This window comes from Arabidopsis thaliana, chromosome 5 (assembly GCF_000001735.4).
Source record: "Arabidopsis thaliana chromosome 5, partial sequence".
NCBI lineage: Eukaryota > Viridiplantae > Streptophyta > Magnoliopsida > Brassicales > Brassicaceae > Arabidopsis > Arabidopsis thaliana.
In genome coordinates this window covers 10884396-10903263 of record NC_003076.8, presented here as the reverse complement: position 1 = coordinate 10903263, position 18868 = coordinate 10884396, and the positions used below count along the sequence as shown (strand labels likewise).

The 18868-nt window shown below is 36.6% G+C and overlaps 1 protein-coding gene and 5 pseudogenes across 6 annotated transcripts; 4 read left to right on the top strand and 2 right to left on the bottom strand.

Moving 5' to 3' along the window:
• Nucleotides 1-248: 248 nt before the first annotated feature.
• AT5G28888 lies at nucleotides 249-1159 on the top strand (annotated as a pseudogene; the record flags this gene model as incomplete). The annotated part of the gene is made up of 1 exon: nucleotides 249-1159.
• Nucleotides 1160-2878: 1719 nt separating this feature from the next.
• On the top strand, nucleotides 2879-3255 carry AT5G28886 (annotated as a pseudogene; the record flags this gene model as incomplete). The annotated part of the gene is made up of 1 exon: nucleotides 2879-3255.
• A 1828-nt stretch (nucleotides 3256-5083) lies between these two features.
• On the bottom strand, nucleotides 5084-6523 carry AT5G28885 (uncharacterized protein; the record flags this gene model as incomplete). The annotated part of the gene is made up of 5 exons (NM_147948.1): nucleotides 5084-5095; nucleotides 5497-5629; nucleotides 5948-5974; nucleotides 6053-6149; nucleotides 6238-6523. 5 exons carry the CDS (start codon nucleotides 6521-6523, stop codon nucleotides 5084-5086), a joined length of 555 nt encoding a protein of 184 aa, NP_680253.1.
• A 2036-nt stretch (nucleotides 6524-8559) lies between these two features.
• AT5G28880 lies at nucleotides 8560-9166 on the top strand (annotated as a pseudogene; the record flags this gene model as incomplete). The annotated part of the gene is made up of 1 exon: nucleotides 8560-9166.
• Nucleotides 9167-11842: 2676 nt separating this feature from the next.
• Nucleotides 11843-13986, top strand: AT5G28870 (annotated as a pseudogene; the record flags this gene model as incomplete). The annotated part of the gene is made up of 1 exon: nucleotides 11843-13986.
• Nucleotides 13987-14053: 67 nt separating this feature from the next.
• Nucleotides 14054-18781, bottom strand: AT5G28865 (annotated as a pseudogene; the record flags this gene model as incomplete). Its single annotated transcript has 1 exon — nucleotides 14054-18781.
• Between the last annotated feature and the right edge of the window lie 87 nt (nucleotides 18782-18868).

The window sequence follows — 18868 nt, the reverse complement described above, 5'->3', positions numbered from 1 at the left end:
TTTTTTGTTTTGTTCCGATCCTATATATAATTGATGTTTTTCTTTACCATTCACAATCTTCTTCTTATTCACAATCTTCTTCTTCTCAACAATTAACAATCTTCTTCTTCTTTACAATTCACAATCTTCTTCTTCTTATTCACAATCTTCTTCTTCTCATTTAAATTACTACCTCAAAAACATCAACAATCCACAATTTTCTTCTTATTTACAATCTTTAAATTTCTTTAACTTCAAACAATATGGCTTCTTCATCCCGTACTCCTTTCGATGATGCCATGGAACAAAGCTTTGACCAATTACTTGATTAACAATTCGATAATATGTTCGTTGATTTGGCTAGTGACGATGAAGGCACCAAGAAAACACGGAAACAAGCCTTTATTGAGAGAAAACGAGAAGAAGGACACACCCTCTTGATGAACGATTATTTTAGTGATAATCCTATATTCCCAAACGATTATTGCCCAACCTCTTGGAAAGGCCAGTATACGCGAGGCTCTGGAAAACCAACCATTGTTTTAGAGGCAGTCGCATCACAAGATCTCTGGATATGGCACGCATTTTTTTGGACCTCCAGGTACCTTAAACGATATCAATATTCTTGATCGATCACCAGTTTTTGATGAAATTTTACAAGGTCGAGCTCCAAATTTGCGTTACAAGGTCAACGTCAACAGACGAGAGTATAATTTGGCTTACTATCTCACAGATGGTATATATCCGAAATGGAAGACTTTTATCCAATCTATTCGACTTCCACAAGGTCGAAAATCATCTTTATTTGCATCATATCAAGAAACCGTCCGTAAAGATGTCGAGCGTGCATTTGGAGTATTGCAAGCTCGGTTTCACATTATTAAAAACCCAACTCTTATTTGGGATAAGGAAAAAATATGGAATATTATGCGAACATGTATCATATTGCACAATATGATTGTTGAAGACGAACGAGATTGGTATACTCAATTTGATGTTGCAATTCATACACGTTAAAGAAAACCGAACTTCACAAGTCGATTTATCGTATTCTACAACTATGCCTACAAATGTCAGAGATTTTATTGGCATTCGAAATCAAGTTCGTGATCGAGAGATGCATCTGCAATTGAAAAGTGATTTGGTAGAGCATATATAGAAAAAACATTCGCAACAATCAACAGAACAATTGATCTTCATTATGTGTTTTTGTTTCACATCTATTTTAAAATATTTTAAAATAACGAATGTTTAATGTTTTATGCTTTAGAATAATTGTTAAGTTGTATGAAATAAGTAAATTTATATTAATATATTTTTTCAAGAGAACCCCGCTCAGAGAACCTACCATTGGAGTATGAAAAACCAGAAAAAAATACAAAGCTCTCTTGTCTTTTTTTTTTTTAAATTTTAATCAATAAAAAATGGAGAGAACCCTTGGAGGGGCTCTCTCCATTGGAGGTGCTCTAAGTCGACCATGATGCTTGAAAGATGGTGATCTAATTTTAAGTGAAAGTTTAGATAATTACTTGAATGTTGTTATTCTGTTGCTTACTTCATTTTCGGTATCAAATATATACAAAAAAAGGAATTGAAAGCATGAGAGACGAAGAAAAAGAGCTAAAAGGAGAACGTGAAGTTGTTTCTGGTTTTAAAATATATAGGATGAAACGGTTGAAAATAACTTGAGATGAATCCAAATGTCAAAACATCGTGAGATCATTATAGTGGTGTAGTGAGTGAGAAATTTTAGGGATTTTAGATAGTTTTTAGGGGAAAAACTAGGGAGACCCCTATTTTAGAGTTAATTACTAGGATGACATCCCAAAAATATGGGTTATTTGAGTAATTTTTTAGACCAAAATGTCTTTTATTTGCTTTGTTAGGAAAACAAATATTACAAGAATGCAATTCTTATTTAATTAAAAAGTACTTTTAATTATGAAATTGCCACTCCAGAAGTTTTGTCGAATTTGAAAAATTTGGTATTTATGTTGCGACAGATTTATTTTGTACGACAGATTTGTTTGTCCACCACAGATTTTGATTGGCAGATTTTTCTTGTTCCACAGATTTATTTAGTTTTAGTTACGACAAGAGCAGAGTTATTTTGTTTCTGTCGTAGATTTGTTTAGGAAAATCAAGTATGTAACAGATTTGTTTAGAAAAATCTCAAAGTTATTCTGTTTTGGTAACAGATTTATTATTTTACAATTTAAATTGTCGTGTTGCCGCAGTTTTTTCATCCAAATAAAATGAAATTCAATGATGATAGATTTGTTATATGTGATCAAAGATTTTATTAACTTGTTTGTAAATCTGTCGTTTTATAATATATTTTTCTTTAAAATAAATGAATTACTACACAGTATCTTAGTGATAACAAATTTGTTTTTAGTGATAACAGTTTTGTTTTTCAGATCTTAAGCATAACAGATTTACTTATGTCTTGTTATGACAGAATAGCCTTTTCATTGATGACAAACTTTTTGTTGACAAATTTGTTTTCAAATTTTGAAACATCATTCTTGTTTTCAAAATTTTGTTAAACGCTCAATCAAAAACGTTACCCGGTTTGAGAGCTTGGGTGAACCGGTTTATTTACAATGTGTTACGACAGACTTATAATTGATGACAACAGATTTGTTAAATTTATTTTCATATTGACATTTGGTGCATTAAATTGAGATTATTCACTTCCGTTTTTTTCTCCTTATTTTACGCTCCAACTGTTTCAATTATACACTACGATTACGCTTCCTTCCTTTTCGGGATTTCTTAAATTCAGTGGATTGTTCTCTTTCTTAGTTCATCTACGTTTTTTACTGTGACTTTTTATTCATGTTTTCTAATTCGCTTTCTAATTCGTTTTCTTCATACTAAGAATAAGGGGTTGGGTATGGATCAGATTATTCTCGAGTGTGGAAGATGGATTTTTGAGAAAACCAAATGGCTTTATGTTGTTGATAATGGTAAAGGTTGTCGAGTTCTTGAAGGTAACAGTGAAACCAATTTTCATGATTTTGTTCCAATGGTGTATGAGGATTACGGTTTGGATAACAGGCTATTCGAAGTACTTTTGAGTTACAAGATCTCAAATAAAAAAAACTACCAACAGATACACCACCAGTTATTATTGGTAATAATAGACAATTTCAAGCTTTTTTGGGGCATATGAAGAAAGAAACTGCTCGGCTTTGTGTTGAGGTGAAGGAGAAAGTAAACGCTCAAACCACAAAGGAATCTCGAATTATTTCTGACGAGTCTCACAGTTAAGCGTCCCAACAAACTCTCCTAGTTCATCAAACATCTCCGCACCAAGTTTGATCCCCAGGGCTTGTATGTTTCTATCACACAATCCATCGAATGACTTTCCAAGTGCCAAACATTCAATTCATTCAAACCGATAGAAAATAGAAGAAGAATAAGAGACATGCAAAGGGAAAAATATGAGAAGAAACAAATCACTCACCAAGGGCAAAGAGAAATCGCCAAATCCTGATGATATTGCCACCGTTGTTGTTGTCAGAGAAGTTGATTTCGAGATCGTGGTTTTGGGTATATCGACGAAGAAGAAGAAGTGGAAGAAGAAGATTGAAAGAAAAATATTGACGGCAAAAACCTAATTAACTATTCTTATTATCATTTATCGTTTTTGTTTCTTTTTAATATTTATCATTTTTGTTTTAATTTTTACTTAATTAACTATTCTTATTTTTCTAAATTGGTTTTTTTCAAGAGAATTGTGGGTTTAATTTTGATTCTGGTCAATTAGTCTTTTCACTAAAGATTTGAGTCATTCTAGTTTAGGGGAGTCATTCTTATTTTGATTAAAAGTAGAGTCATTCTGAGCAAATTTCAGTAGTTTTTGTTCCTAATTCTTCTAGCTGAAATAATGTGTAGAAAATGTAAAACCATTGGATTTTATTACTGATATATGTTTTATTTAAGTTCTCTAGTAAAATCTCTAAAATATTGAAACTGTGTTGATTAAAAACACATATTTTGTTATTAGATTTTGATGTAACTTAAATATGATATCATGTCAAAGTAGTTTGCTGAAACTCGACTGAACAGTAATAATCGTTGAAAAATTGTGAGGTTATCATGACGATTAGTTTATATTATATTTTGAGAGTTATTCGTTTAAATTAAAATTTAAGATTTAGTTTTTTATTGTAAATATGTTCAAGGAGTGTTATAAATTCTGAGTTCTAAAAAAAAAACTAAAGTACTTGTGAATAGAGATGAAAATACATAATTTACCATCAACAATAAGAAAAAACCTACTCGTCATACGAAATATTTACATACCTTAAAGTAGAAATTGGCTAATAATAAAGGTACATATAGATGCTTAGATTCATGAAAATAAAAAAGTAAGTTACATAAAGTATCACTTTTTCAGCTCTTTGGAACCATCTTTGACGATACTTTTTGCTTTGTTTAAGATTCTTGAACTCATTCATCGATTACATCATTACGTTCTCGTTTTCTGCTTGGTGTATCAGAAGAACATTGAGGCAACTCATCGTTGTTTGTTTCCGAAGACGTATTTTCCATCTGCAAATATGCGATAACTTGTCATCTAATGAAAAATATAATAATATATCATGAGAAATATGTAGAACTATATAACCTGAATAGCGTTTAGTGTGATTAAAAGTGTAGGAATTTCAAAATGAGTACCCTCCTTAAAATTGCAATTAAAGTTAATTCGCATGCTTTCATCGAACTGTGCCGCTATCTACTTCTACTAAGGCTGAACTACTATAACATACCTGAAAGATCACATTATCTTCATATTGCTAGAAGGTTTCTAGTTATTTAATGAGTTTTACAACTTTGAAACTTGAATGCCGATTGTTTCTTTTAGTACCCTTCACATTTACAATCCAAACAATGTTTCTTCCTCTAAAACTAATGAGATCTTGAAGAATTTCAACTTCACGGTTAAACTATTTTTAAAAATACACAAGAAATTTTGGTTATACCATGATAGAAATCTCCATTATACAGACAATCAAGAAAATGATATATAAACAATGCAAAACACACATGTACTTGTTGTTCAAGTAATTCATAGGCAGATTTATGAATCAGTTCAATAACTTCCCTATCAAACAAAAGGAACAAATTGGTTGTAGCAGTATGATCAACCACTTTAACATGTACTTTGTACCTGAAGATCAAGTTAAAAAAAAAACATATTTCTTAAGTCCTTGTGATATGATAGTCTCATGCTTTATTAAATTATTAAGGCAAATGTTACTTTATACTCGTGGATGTTTCTACCTTGTTGCAAGGTTCACATGAATACTTGTTGTACTCATATTCATCAGTTATTGGATTAAAATAGGGTATGGCTGAATGGAAACATTGTACCATGGAATTTCCTTTTGAAATTCCAAAATTCTTGCATAAGTAACACAACTACTTTCCTAATGTTGTAGAATAGAGATCATATAAGTATATTACTACTTTATATAAAATTGAGTTTAATAAAAATACTAATACCTCAAAATTTGTAGTAATATGATCAATAGATTTCCATCTACCTAACGGAAAATAATCTTTCTCTTTTTGGCTCAACTCCGGAGTCATGAGTTGAGAAACTCTAAGAGCATCATTTGATTCACTATCAGGCATCCTTCAACATTTTAAAAATAAGTAATAGCTATTCATGAAAATTATAGTTATGAAAACAAAAATATTCTTCCTGTGTTTTAAATCCGAAAGATCTTTGTTAAGAAACAACTTTATAGATACTGGAATTCTGAACATATATTTTACCTATAAAATAAACTGACATGGCATTTCAATATTTAAAATTGACATGGCATTTCAATCTTAAAAGTAGATTTATTTAACTTTAATTTTTTTGGTCCTCATAAGACTCTCAAGTAAAATTAGAGGCCCTTCACTATTGTTCGTGACATAAGAATGAACATCTTCAACATGAGTTTACCGTAAAGTACATTCGGGGATAGTTTGACTGCAACAAAAATCAAATAATTAAAGAATGATTAAATTGAGATAACCATGTTATCATTATAGTTAGGCTATGAATAACCTGAGATCTCTAAGTTGAATATCCAACAACTTTGACATATTATCCGAACAATCTTTCACAATAATCTCACTCATACCAATAATTTCTCCACTAACATCTGAAAAAGCAAAAAATATAATTGATATACATCTCTGATTCAATTATGAAAGTAAATTGACATAGAAAATTGCTTAAATAAAACTTACCAATGAAAGCTTCACCGACATCAGATTGAGTTAAAATCTTTGAAAAAGGAGAAAAATTGAAGCGAGACATATTGACATGGAGAATATTGTTGAAATAAAACCAACCAATGAAAGTTTCATCGACATTAGATTGAGTTAAAATCTCTGAAAAATGAGAGAAATTGAAGCGAGATATATCAGAGATATGCTCAGAAGGCTTCATACACATTGTATACATGAAGTTAATTTTGTAAGGATGTGTGGTTCCCTTGTAGTCACCATTGTTATTAGACACTTCAAAAGTCATGATATCACAATATTCTCCTTCAAACAATTCGTTTCCAAATTTTTGAGCTAGTTTTTGTTTCACAGATGCTTGAATTTGATCTCTCTGTTCACAAAAGAGATTACACAATGTTTATTGTTTGCTAATTTAGTAAAGGTGACATGACTCTTGTTTTGCAATTCTAGAATATAATAAGACATAACACCTTATCACAGAAAATGCCCAATTAATCACGAAACAGTATAGCAGATAACAAAAGAAATCAAAGCGATCAGTTCAATACATTGATACGTAGAGATCCATGAAAACAAATTCCCAACAGTTACACCCATTATAGTCAATAGCACCCACAATTTTCGAATAAAGGAGAAAAATTCACAATACATAACCAAAACGTCAAATTAAAACCTCTGATTTATTATAAAAACTGGAAATCGAAAATTTTTATACCTTTCATCCACAAGAATAACTTCCATGCCGAGAATTACTTCAGGTTTGTCTTTGGGATAAAAATCCCAAGTCCGGGATATTCAAGCTCTGATCTTTCATAATTTTTTTTGAAGAATTTAGATGTGAAACATGAGTAAAATCCAGAAGCATCTTCAATTCTGAATTATCAAAAAGGGTAAAAGAATATGAAAAATCAACATAAGATGTAGCTACAATTGGAGTTAAATAGAAGATGAATCAGTTATAAATTAGCTTGAACGTGGAAGTGTTAGTGGGAGCAAAATTAGGGATTAGATTTTTTTGATAGTTGACGGAGATTTTCTTGAATAAAGTTGTCGATAGATGAGGAAGAAAGAGAAAAAAAACCTTGCAAAATACTATGAATTAAGATGGGGTATTGTGCTTAAAAACTGGGTTGGGCTTGCAATATAAATTTTTGACCATAATCCGTTATTGAAAAATGCTTAGATAGCCATGAGTTGTGTTTGTTTATTGCACGATTTCAACTATTTGTTTAATCGCGTTAAAAATAAAAAATAGAAACCTATGTGGCAAGTCTGACTTGTGATTTATAAGATAAAAGGATATCTTCTTGCTTTACATCTTAAAATAAATTGATCTTTTAGCTTAAAATTATAAAATAAATATAATGATATTTTTGTTTCGGCATAAAGTAATTTGACATTGATTTGTTGACTTTCTGATAAAAAAAAACAAATGTAGAAACATGATGTATTTGGATTTGAGAGAATGACACATATCAAAAGGAGGGATGCCATGGTCATCCTCTAAGAGCTTGGTTTTGAAGGGAAACCTTACTTTACTATATTAGATGCTTAGAAATTAGATTCCTTTGGTAGAATTCCATTAAAAATTGTGATTTTTCTTCTACAATTATCACATATACTAGGCCTGAGTTTAAAATTGTGATTGAGATCAGATTCGGTTATGTCTTAAAATTCCATTGGTTTGTATATGATTTTAATTTCGGTTTTGGTTCGGTTCATATCGAGCCGATATTAATTCGGATAACCGAATAAACCTGAAATTAATTTCTTAACCCTAAGTTTCTAACCCTAATCTGGTTAGGTATATATACCTAATGTTTCACTCACCTCACTTTCTCTCTCTCGCATTTCTCTCGTCGCCTCCACTCGCATTTCACTCTTCGTTTCTAGTCTCCGACGACTTGCAACTTTGTTTCCTCTTGCAACTTCACGGAGAAATCATTAGCAGGTAATTTCTAGGGTTACTCTTCTATATTAGTTTGATTTTTTTCACCTTATGTTTTGTTTGCCTTTGGTTTCAAATCTCTGTTATTTAGTGTGAATTTACTTCCATTTACAGTCTATAAATGGGATTGTATGTGAATTTCGAATTAGGGTTTATAACTTAGATTGTTTGATTGAGTTAAGTTCGATTTTGCTTCGGTTTAGAGTGTATAAATGAGTATGTATGTGAATTTTTGAAATAGGGTTTATAACTGAGAATCTGAGATTGTTTTCCTATTTTTTTTTTTTTTTTTCGAGATTTTCATATCATGTCTGAAACTGAGGATGCTTATGAGTTTAAAATCTGATAATCTGTCAGGGTTTTTTATTTTATAGATGGACTCTTCAAACCCGAATGAAGGATATGGAAATGATGATGCCTATGATGAGGGAATAGAAACTGAAGAGTGTGATTCTCCTGAAAATGTAAGCAAAACGAAAGGGATTCCTAGAAGTGCAGACAGTTCTTTCGAGGTTCTAGGTCAAAGAAGAAGAATCCAAGAACTAGGTCTTGGGTCTGGGAACATTACACAAGAGAGCCGGATAATAGGAACATATATAGATGTCACTATTGTGCTAGAACTATGGCATGTGCTAAATCAAATGGTACAACATTTCTAAAGAATCATCAACAAATCTGCAAGGAGTACCTGGCTTGGAATGAGACCAATCAGGGTCAAGAACATGTCCTTCATCGTGATGGAGAAGGAGATGATGAGACTAGTAAGTTGAAGTTGTCTAAGTGTTTTGAGTCTGTTTTCAGGGAAGCTTCAGAAAACATGTCCTTGGTCATTGTTGATTCAAAAAAATCACATACTGAATTTGTTTAAAGGGGAAAAAAAATTTCAATTAACTCTCTTGTATTAGCTTGATCAAGGACTTGATTACAAATGAATTTGAGATTGCTTTGAGGCTAAGTAAGGATTTTGCTCAAGAACAATAGAGAAAGTAGTGTTTTTAGTAATAAGTTACACATGTCTAAAATAGAGGACAAATTCCTCTATTTATACAATATTAAGACGGTTTAGAGATAAACTAAACTTTCTATTATTCGGAGCTTGAATCTTCTATTTTTCTATTTTTTGGCGATTCTCCTTTATCCAAAAAGGAAAGCTTCTTTTTTTTCTTTTTTTTGGTAGGGAGAATAACTTCTTTTCGAACTACGAAGTCGGCTGGCGATTTCCCTACTTCAGGTCGAGATAGGCGAACGACCTCTTTAAATTTAACCAATTAACATGCTAAACTTGGGTATCCAGTTTAACTGAATTCTCAATTTAACTTGTAATTTCCTTGGTTTAGGCCGGTATTGTCGGAGGTGCTAAATTCCGCACCAACAATCATGTGTTAGTAACCCAATATAAAGGAAACATATTAACAAAAGAAATTTCAGAAAATATAATTAAAATTTAGAGTAACAAGTTAGGCAATATGCCTTATCATTACAAGAGGCATGCATTCTAGAAAGCTAGTAAAAAGGAAACAAATCACTTAGCATATCAATCTCATCTTAAAAATGAGAAAAAGCGGGCCATTCCTCCGGTGTTTTCACTATCGAAAATAGTTCTATATTATATGTATCAAACATATGACAATTAATACATGTTGGAAGGATCATTTTCATAACCCAGAAGGAGCTTCCATGCAGGGCCGACCCTGAGAATAATTGTGTTAGAGCAAAACAAAAATGGGGGCCAAAATTTTCCATTGTCATACCATACAAGAAGTACAAAACCAATTAAAAAATAGGTTTGTTTATTAATTAAGCAGCCCATATAAAAATCAGCCCATACAAAAATCTATTAGACTTTGGGTTTGTGTTTCTTTGTTATGAAACTCTTTATATGAATTATACATATAAAAAAATTTGTTCCTTAATGGGCCACTTAAATTTTGGACCACAGCAAATATTTCACTTTGATGTGCTTAGGGCTAGCCCTACTTCCATTTCCACATGAAGAGAGGAGGGGTCTGTGCCATTTTCTCCGACTAAAAATGTAAGACCGTCTCTTCAAAAATAGTGGATTCTTCATCTTCAGTATTTATTTTCTATCTATTTTTTTAAACGTAAATATATTATATTCCGTTTAATGATCTAAAAATTGAGAACATTTCTTAGTTAATAAAATATAAGTACTACCCATATTTCATCAAAATCATATTTCTATAATACATTTGTATTATTAATATGTATATTTTTCAAACAAAAATATTATAATATGTAGACTGAATTAAAAATATTAAAATTTAACACAGTTTGACAAATATACTAAAATAATTTACAGAAATTTGGGTATAGCTCAAATGTAGATTTGATGGAATCTTCGTCTGAACATTTGGGAAAAGACGATTTCTATAAATCTCATTTTAAAAACAGAATGAACCTTTGTGTTGTTTATTTGGAACCTTAATAAGTAAATAACTTGGAAACATAGGAATGTATATGGTATGTTCCTAACATAAAATACATAAATAATTTGAAAATTTTAAATCACTTTTTTTTTCTTTAGCAACTAAATGTCTACACTAGAAAAGCTGATGAACACGCAAATGAAAACAATTCTTTTAATCTTTGACTTCAAATATTATGATCTTTGATTATTTTTAGTTAAATTATCTTAAATGTATGCATTGAGTTTATATTGTTTCAAAACATTTATTTTAAATATTCTTACATTTCCAAAAATGTGTCCATTTATACAGAAGAGAGTGAATCCAAGGAACTCACCTAAATGATTATTGACTCAGTAAATCAAACAATGAATTTATACTAAGGGTTTAGATAAATTTACTTCTCTCTTAGGCTCAAAAGTAATCAAAGGCTCGATACGAAAGAAGAACATGGTAGCTTGAGAAGGAAGCTAGGATTTTTGCTCAAGAGTTCTCTCAGAAAAGTAGGGTTTTAGTATTAAGTTCAAGATGAATTGAATAGAGGACAAATCCCTCTATTTATACACTTAGATGGTTTAAAGATATGCTAAACTTCTAATTATTTAAAGCTTGAATCTTCATTCCTTCCATTCTTCATGACATTCTCTTAGTTTACATGGAAGTCTTCTTTTTCTTCAATTCAGGAAGTCGGCTGGGCGATCTCCAACTGCTGAATTAGATCGGCTGGCGACCTCATTGCTTTGGTAGGTTAACTGGGGTACACCGGTTTAGTCGAATTCTCGATTTTATTCACAATACCTCCGGTTTAAGCTGGTATTTTCGGAGGTGTTAATTCTTGCACCAACAATTAGGCCTCCCCCAGTTCGGGAGATCCGAATACTTTAATCCGGAACTTCCGAATTTAGGAAGTCAATCTTTTGTTTATAACTTAGGAATGTGTGAATTAATCATTAGATTTCTGAATCGTTTCATATTCTCGGACGTCTCCAACACGTGTCATAGCCTGGCATCCGCACGCACGCGTGGAGTTTGGCAACCGAACCGTCTTGTAGGTCTAATGATTATTTTTGTAGGTCTGCCGCACATTGCCTTCTATATAAATTCGATCAACCCATTCTTTCTTCACTTTCCGCCGCTTGCAAAAGAAGTATCGAAGGTAGTTCTCGCTCCTTCTCCTACGAACTATTTTCTGTTCTTTGTGCTTTCGTTGATTTTTGACAACTTCAGGACCATGGGTAAGGCAGTTATTGTCTCCTGCTCCTCTTATGACAGTGAGACTATTATGTTAGTTCGTCGTAATTCTCGGTTTGTTCAAAGCCGAGGAGATGAGGCCCAATCTAGTCGAGCCAATCAGATTGACATCCCGACGTTAAGGGATGAGCCAGATCGAGAAGAAGATGGTGGAAATCTGATTATTCCCCATGATGAACTGGTGGATGGCTTAGATCGATTTGAATGCATCATCGATATAGAAGACGAGTACGACGGTCATCCTAAGTATACTGAAGCCGAGGTTGAGGCGAAGCTACTCTCGATTGAGATTGTTGACTTCAATCTTGACCCGATCGTCGGCTAGAACGACAAGATCGCCGCAAATCCGACCCTTTCCACGGAGCGCTCTATCGCGACATGCTGACCTCCTGTGGTTTTGTGAATTATGGGATTACTGACATGATTCCCAGAACAGATGACCACCCACGGAATCCCCCAAAGGGCTATGTCTGGTTCCATGAGGCGTATTTCAAGCAGTGCCATCTATGGTGCCCGATTCCGTCTTTAATTATTTCTTTCCTCTCTTGCCGTCGTTTGGCGATCTCCCAGCTTACTCCCGCGGCGATCTGTATCTACTCTTATGGTCTTTTCTTTTTATTTCAGATCGCTACAAAGCCAGCCAAAAATTCCCAGCGAAGTTCGAGGAAGTTAGAGCGGCAATATTCCGAGCTCGAAATCGTATGTGGAAAAGCGTCAACAGACTACGAGTCGCCCGCATTATGGGAAAAGTCAGGAAATCTTTTGTCAACTTCGCCTCCAGGCTTATGAATCTACCGCCTCCTCAAGCTCCTGTCTGAGAAGAGAATCCTCTTCCTTTTAACGCATCAGCCCTGGCGCTAACTACCACAACCCCCGGTTCTTCTGATATCAATCAGGTTCTCGACGAGAACCAGGTCGCTCAAGATACCCAGAACCTGCTACTTATTGAAGGGGCAGAAGATGCTCAAGTTCTAGTGATCGTTGACAATGATCAGGCTCAAGTTGCTGTTGTTCAGGTAGTCGCACCTCAAGCTGTACAGGTTAATGCGGGTGACTGACCTGCTGTTGCTCAAGTCACCGCGCCTGAGAATACACAGGTCGACGTTTTCCAGACCATCTCTTATCCAACCAGAGATGAAACTCCTGCGAAACACGAGAATACAAGGAAGTCCCGTGAAGAGAAAGGAAAAGGAATGGCTAATCAGGCCAAGAAGAGATCAACCTCTGATGCCGTTTTGACCGACGAAGCTCCGCCACCCAAGACCTTCTGCTTATCTAGGGGTGAATCTATCAACCCTGATCAATTTTCATTCAAGTATGTTGGAGATCGGTTCCTCATGAGGGACCAGGAAGCGGCCAGTCACCTATGGCGCAACTTGATGCTCCCTGGGGCGAATGCGCTTCCCAATCCTGACGACTTGGTACTAAGAGAAGAGTACCATCAGTTTGCCAGATCATCCTTAGAGGTTTATTTCTAACATGACCATCTGTTATACATTTTGACCACGCTTGCCAACAACCTGATCGCCACCTACGATTGTAAGCTAAAACTAAAGCTTGCGGACATAGACGCCTTCTTCAATTTAAAGAAAAGCGTCGACCAGACGAGGATCAGGTATGACGTAGACATGAAGGAGATGGCCACTCTGAAGGTGGCTGCTGAGACAAATAAGGCGAAGGTCGATTCATTGAATGATTAGATCGCCTGGCTCAACAATTGTGAGGCCGAGCTCTCATAGGAGGTCGAGAAGCTGCAGATCGCACTTGTTGCTGCCAAGGAGTACATGGAAAAGGAATGCAACAGACTTCAGGGTGACTGAGCTGCCAAGGTCGCGCGTATTACTTGGAAGGCTCAAGCTCGACTCGACAAAATGAAGGCTACCTCACCGAGCAAGAAGAGGTTGTTAAGCCAAAGGTGGACGCTCTGAATCAGGCCCATGGTGCAGAAGAGATAGTCAGAATCCGGATGAAAAGAGGCGAAGTGATTTCAGAGTTTGAACTGATGACCTCAAGAATTTAACCTAGAAAGGGAACGATAAGGTTGATGCCCTGGAGGTCATCGAATTTGGAGCGACTGATCTTAACATGTCTCTTGACCAGCTTGGCTTCGCGAGGCCATCTTGATAGAAAAGTGATAGGTCTAAACAATGACCTCTAAAAAAATATATAAACCCTATAAAACGTCCAAAGACTAATAATGCAAATAAAGAAGTCTTCTTGGGCAAATTTCTACTTCTGTAAACTTGAAAGCGTCATGGACTTTGCTGGGCATCGATCGACACTCTCTCTGAATCAGGAATCCAAAATCGTCCTTAGCTTCCTTTTCCTTAGCTTTTGCTCCAAAATGTCTCCTCATCTCTATCGCTGTCCCACTGCATAGAATACATGAAAATACACTAAAAAGACTCGAGAAATAACATAAAGACTTAAAATCCTAAACCTAAAACATAGATAAAATCAGTAAAAATAGGGATATATCAATTTCTCGGAGGATGAGGTCACCTATATTGAAACGGTGTTCTTGGACATTCTAGTTGTAGTACTTCACCGCTGCGTTCTGATAGTTCTGGATCCAAACTAGAGCTTGATCTCGAGGTTCCTCGAAAAGTCGTTGTGATCGTGTAATAGCCAGTTATTGAGTCTGGAATCGTCCGTCATCATACATATGCGCAAGGTTGGAGTTCCTGCCTCACTTGGAGTCATTGCTTCGACTCCATAAGCCAAGGAGAATGGAGATAGCCCCGTAGGTCTTCGAGGAGTAGTTCAGTATGACCAGAGCACCCCCTCCAGTTCATTCGCCCTATTTCCTTTCTTCGGGCCAAGTCGTTTTCTGATTCCAGCTATGATGGTTTTATTCGTTGCCTCGGCTTGTAAATTTCCTTGAGGGTACCTCGGCGTCGAGTTACTAAGACGTATGTTCCACTTGGTGAGGAATTTGTTTTGTGATGAGCGAGACAAACTGTTTCCCGTTGTCTGTTACGATCTCATACGGAAGACCGTGTCGACAAATAATGTTTTCCAGATAAATGCGATGACCGCAGGCGACTGGACTTCATAATATGCTTCCGCTTCAACCCATTTAGTGAAATAGTCAGTTAGCACCAGCATAAACCTTTTGGATCACGAAGGAGGAAATAGTCTTACGATATCCATGGCCCTTCACATGAACGGGTATGGAGCTGTTACTGAGGGTAACATTTCAGGTGGCACATTTTTCATCGGGCCATGTCGCTGACATGGTTTGCACTTCGCCGAATAAGCCTCGCAGTCCGGCAGCATAGTTGGCCAGTAGTTGTAGTGACCCGCATAAAGGCATCGGGCATGGGCCAAGGATCGAATGAGAAAAAGTTGACCGAATACACGGCCGATAGACTGAATGTGCCCAAAGGTACCAAACTATCAAATGACAAAAACGGGCAAGAATGGGCACGAATGGGCAAAGATGGGAAAGATTGGACAAAACTTTGCCGTCCCGCAGAACCAAGTTGGCCGCCCAAAATGGCGCCCGCGGAACCGACATGTGTGGACACCTCACTTGCGGTGCCTTGCGGCTCAAGTCACTAATCTTTGAGCTGAAGTCGGCTGAGTCTTGGGGCCGAAACTGATGGGGCGGTGGAGTGACACCCGTCGCCACTTGTCACCACGCCGTCGACTATGGCACTTGACGCCCACGGGTGCGATAGCTGTCCTGATGTGTGGCGGCTTGCGGTGCCGCATGGGTAGTTGAGGCGGACTATAAATAGATGCCAAACTTCGCCTATTTTCATTTTTATTTGACTTATAAGTTGTCCGAAACCGAGAAAACTTCCCCGAATCGATAGAAAATTGCCCGTGGTCGAGAGAACTTTGTCAACTACTGGGGAATCATTGCATGTGGTCGAGGGAACTCGTCCGTGGGTAAAGAATTGTCGACCATGATCGAGAAGTCTTGCCTGCGACTAAGAAACCTTACCGAATCCGTGAGTTTGTGACGAATTGTGTGTTTGTTTGCATGTTTTCTATAGCTAGTTTTTAGATCATATGCATGCTTACTCACTTAGACTTAACTAATTGGAATTCGGCTAAATTGAACTTGAACCTTAAAATGATATGGGCATTTTGACGAACTTGATAGTTAATAACGTTAAGGGATAAAATGAATTGGTGCATGGCTAGGCTAAGTGAATAAGGACGTAATTAAGTTTACTTGATGATTAATGATTTGATTCGAGGGCTTACTTGCCTTGTTAGATTGTTATACTTATATGAAATATACTATGAAGTTGTGAATGAGTCCTTGATATATTATGCATATATATAAATACGTGAATTGGTACTTGATTGTGCTATACTTGTTTGGGTATGGTAAACTACTTATATTAGGTATTGGATGAGGTTATTGTGTCTAAGTGGTATTCAGGGTTTACCCGATACCATCATGCTTAGAGTAAGTTGTTGCCTCCCTTTTTGTGTTGTGATTGTGTTAGTAAGTCTTGACCTTGAGTGGTCACTTACATGATGGCACAAGACAAGGAGCGTATGCCGGGTAATGCATGACGATGCATTAGAGTGATGTTCCGTTTATAAGCCTTTGTGGCTATAGCTCGGGTGTTCACAGTTGTGTACGTACGTGTGGTGTGGGTGTGCACGTACGTGTGTGTGGTAGCATACGTGTGGAGAACATGTATACATGTATGCGGGAGTTTGTGCTGATGTTGTGGTGCACGTTTTTGGTAAGGATGGCAGTATGTTGGGCCCAAGGTTCATTCATGTGTCTAGTTCGGCTGCATCTTCTGGTATTATTATAAGTATATGATAATACGTTTGCTGCATGTTCCGTGATCTCTGATGGTTAGGTTTACTTAATGAGTTGATTCAACCTTAGAGATTTATTTGTGCATAGACCCAGCTCACTGAGTAATGTTAGATTACTCATGATTCTACTTGTCTTACAGGTAACCATAGAGGGATGACCTTAGCAGGGAGACGAACACTAGGAATTGTCAGAAATAGGATATTTGTGTTGCCTCTGCAAAAATTACTTGTTATTATGTAAATTTTAACAAGGATCCGACATACAGATATATTTTTTGCTAACTCTTTGCAAAGTATAAGCTATATACTATGTATAAAGTGTTTTCTTAAAAGCAGCCGAGTGTTAAATGATATAAGACCTAGTCTAGGTCGCTCAACACTAGAATATCACGAGGGTCAGCAAGCCTAAGTGATGTTCCTAGTGAGAAGAGGGTCCATTATAATTTGGTTAAGGAACCGAATTCATTTGGAATCTCTAATAAGTTGTGGTCGATCATCTTCATTATAGCGTAACTGGGTCGCCTATGGCTTGTCTGACCATAGGACGATTCGGGGACGTTATAGTAGTGACCATCCTTCTTGATTTTGAGCGCTAGAGCTCGTCCACCAGAATGATTCCCTCCGTCCCCGTCGTGCGTTTCCTTCATGATTATGGCGGCTTCCTCTTTGTTTACGCATGTGAGGAACGCCTTGGTCGCGCCTTTGCCTTTAGGCGACGAGCTTCCCACCGATCTGCCGGAATTTCGCCATCAGCAATGTAGAGTTTGATGGGATCTCTCCAATTAGTAGGCTGCGGGTCTACTTTAATATCCGGCTTGTCGGATGTCTCGGCATCTACGTCCATAGTTGTTACGGGTTTGACAATGATGCAGGTCGAACTGGGAGGTTGATGCTCGGTTTGCTTATGCTCTCGACAAGGATCGTGCGTCTTAGATCAAGATTTGTGTTTGAAGCAAAAGCGGCTAAAGCATCCGCTGACGAGTTGTCACTCCAGGGTATTTTTATCTATTCGAACTTGTCGAATTTCTTGGACATGTCTTCGACCAACGAAAGGTAAGCTCACATTCATCCACTTTAAGCTTCAAATTCCCCGCTAAATTGGCTTACTATGTGTTGCGAGTCGCCGAAAGCTTTTATCCGGTTGGCTCTGATTCCCTTGGCAAGGCGAAGTACTGCTAAGAGAGCCTCGTACTCTCCCTCATTGTTGGATGCTTTGAACTGAAGTCAGAGCGATTGCTCGAGCACTTCTCTAGTTGGGGACTGGAGTAGAATTCCGAGACCAGAACCCTGCAGCGACGAGAAGCCATTTGCATAGAGTATCCAGTTTTCTTCAAGGACCTCATCGATTACATCTGGGGACAATTCAATCATGAAATCCGCTAAGACATGTGATTTGAGACTCGACCTGGAGCGATACTCCACATTGTACTCGCTCAGTTCGATTGCCCACTTCGCAATTCGCCTGAACTGGTTTGGGCTGTGCAGCATTGTCCAAAGTGGTTGATCGGTAAAAACCACTATGGAATGCGACTGGAAGTAAGGCCGGAGCTTTCGTGCTGCCGTCATAACTGCCAATGCTAGCTTCTCCAGCGTTGGATATCTTGTCTCGGCGTCATTCAGGGCTTTGCTGGTGTAGAAGATTGGTTTTTCATTACCTTGATCGTTCCTTACTAATACCCCACTCATGGCCGAACTTGACACCGGGACATAGAGATACAATGTCTCTTCGACCTCGGGTGTGGCCAAGATCGCCCCTCTCATGAGATAGGCTTTAGGTTCTTGGAAGGGGTCTCACACTTCCCATCCCAATAGAAGTCCTTATTGCCGCATAAAAGCTTGTAGAACAGAAGGCATTTGTCCGTTGATCGGGCGATAAAGCGATTCAGAGATGCAATGCGACCCGTCAGCCTATGGACTTCTCTTTTATTCTAGAATGTCGGTAGTTTGATTATTGCACTTATCTGATTTGGGTTTGCTTCGATTCCTTGCTAGTGACTATGTATCCCAAGAATAAGCTAGATGTTACTCTGAACGTATACTTGGTAGGATTCAGCTTCATATGGTATTTGTCAAGGATATCGAAACACGCGGGGCGGTTTTAAATTTATTCTCTAGTTTTTAGATTATTATCGACTTACTTTTGCTTCATTCAAAACTAAAAGGAAATTATCTCAATTTCCACTTTCTCTAGAAAAGGAAAAAGGTGAAAATT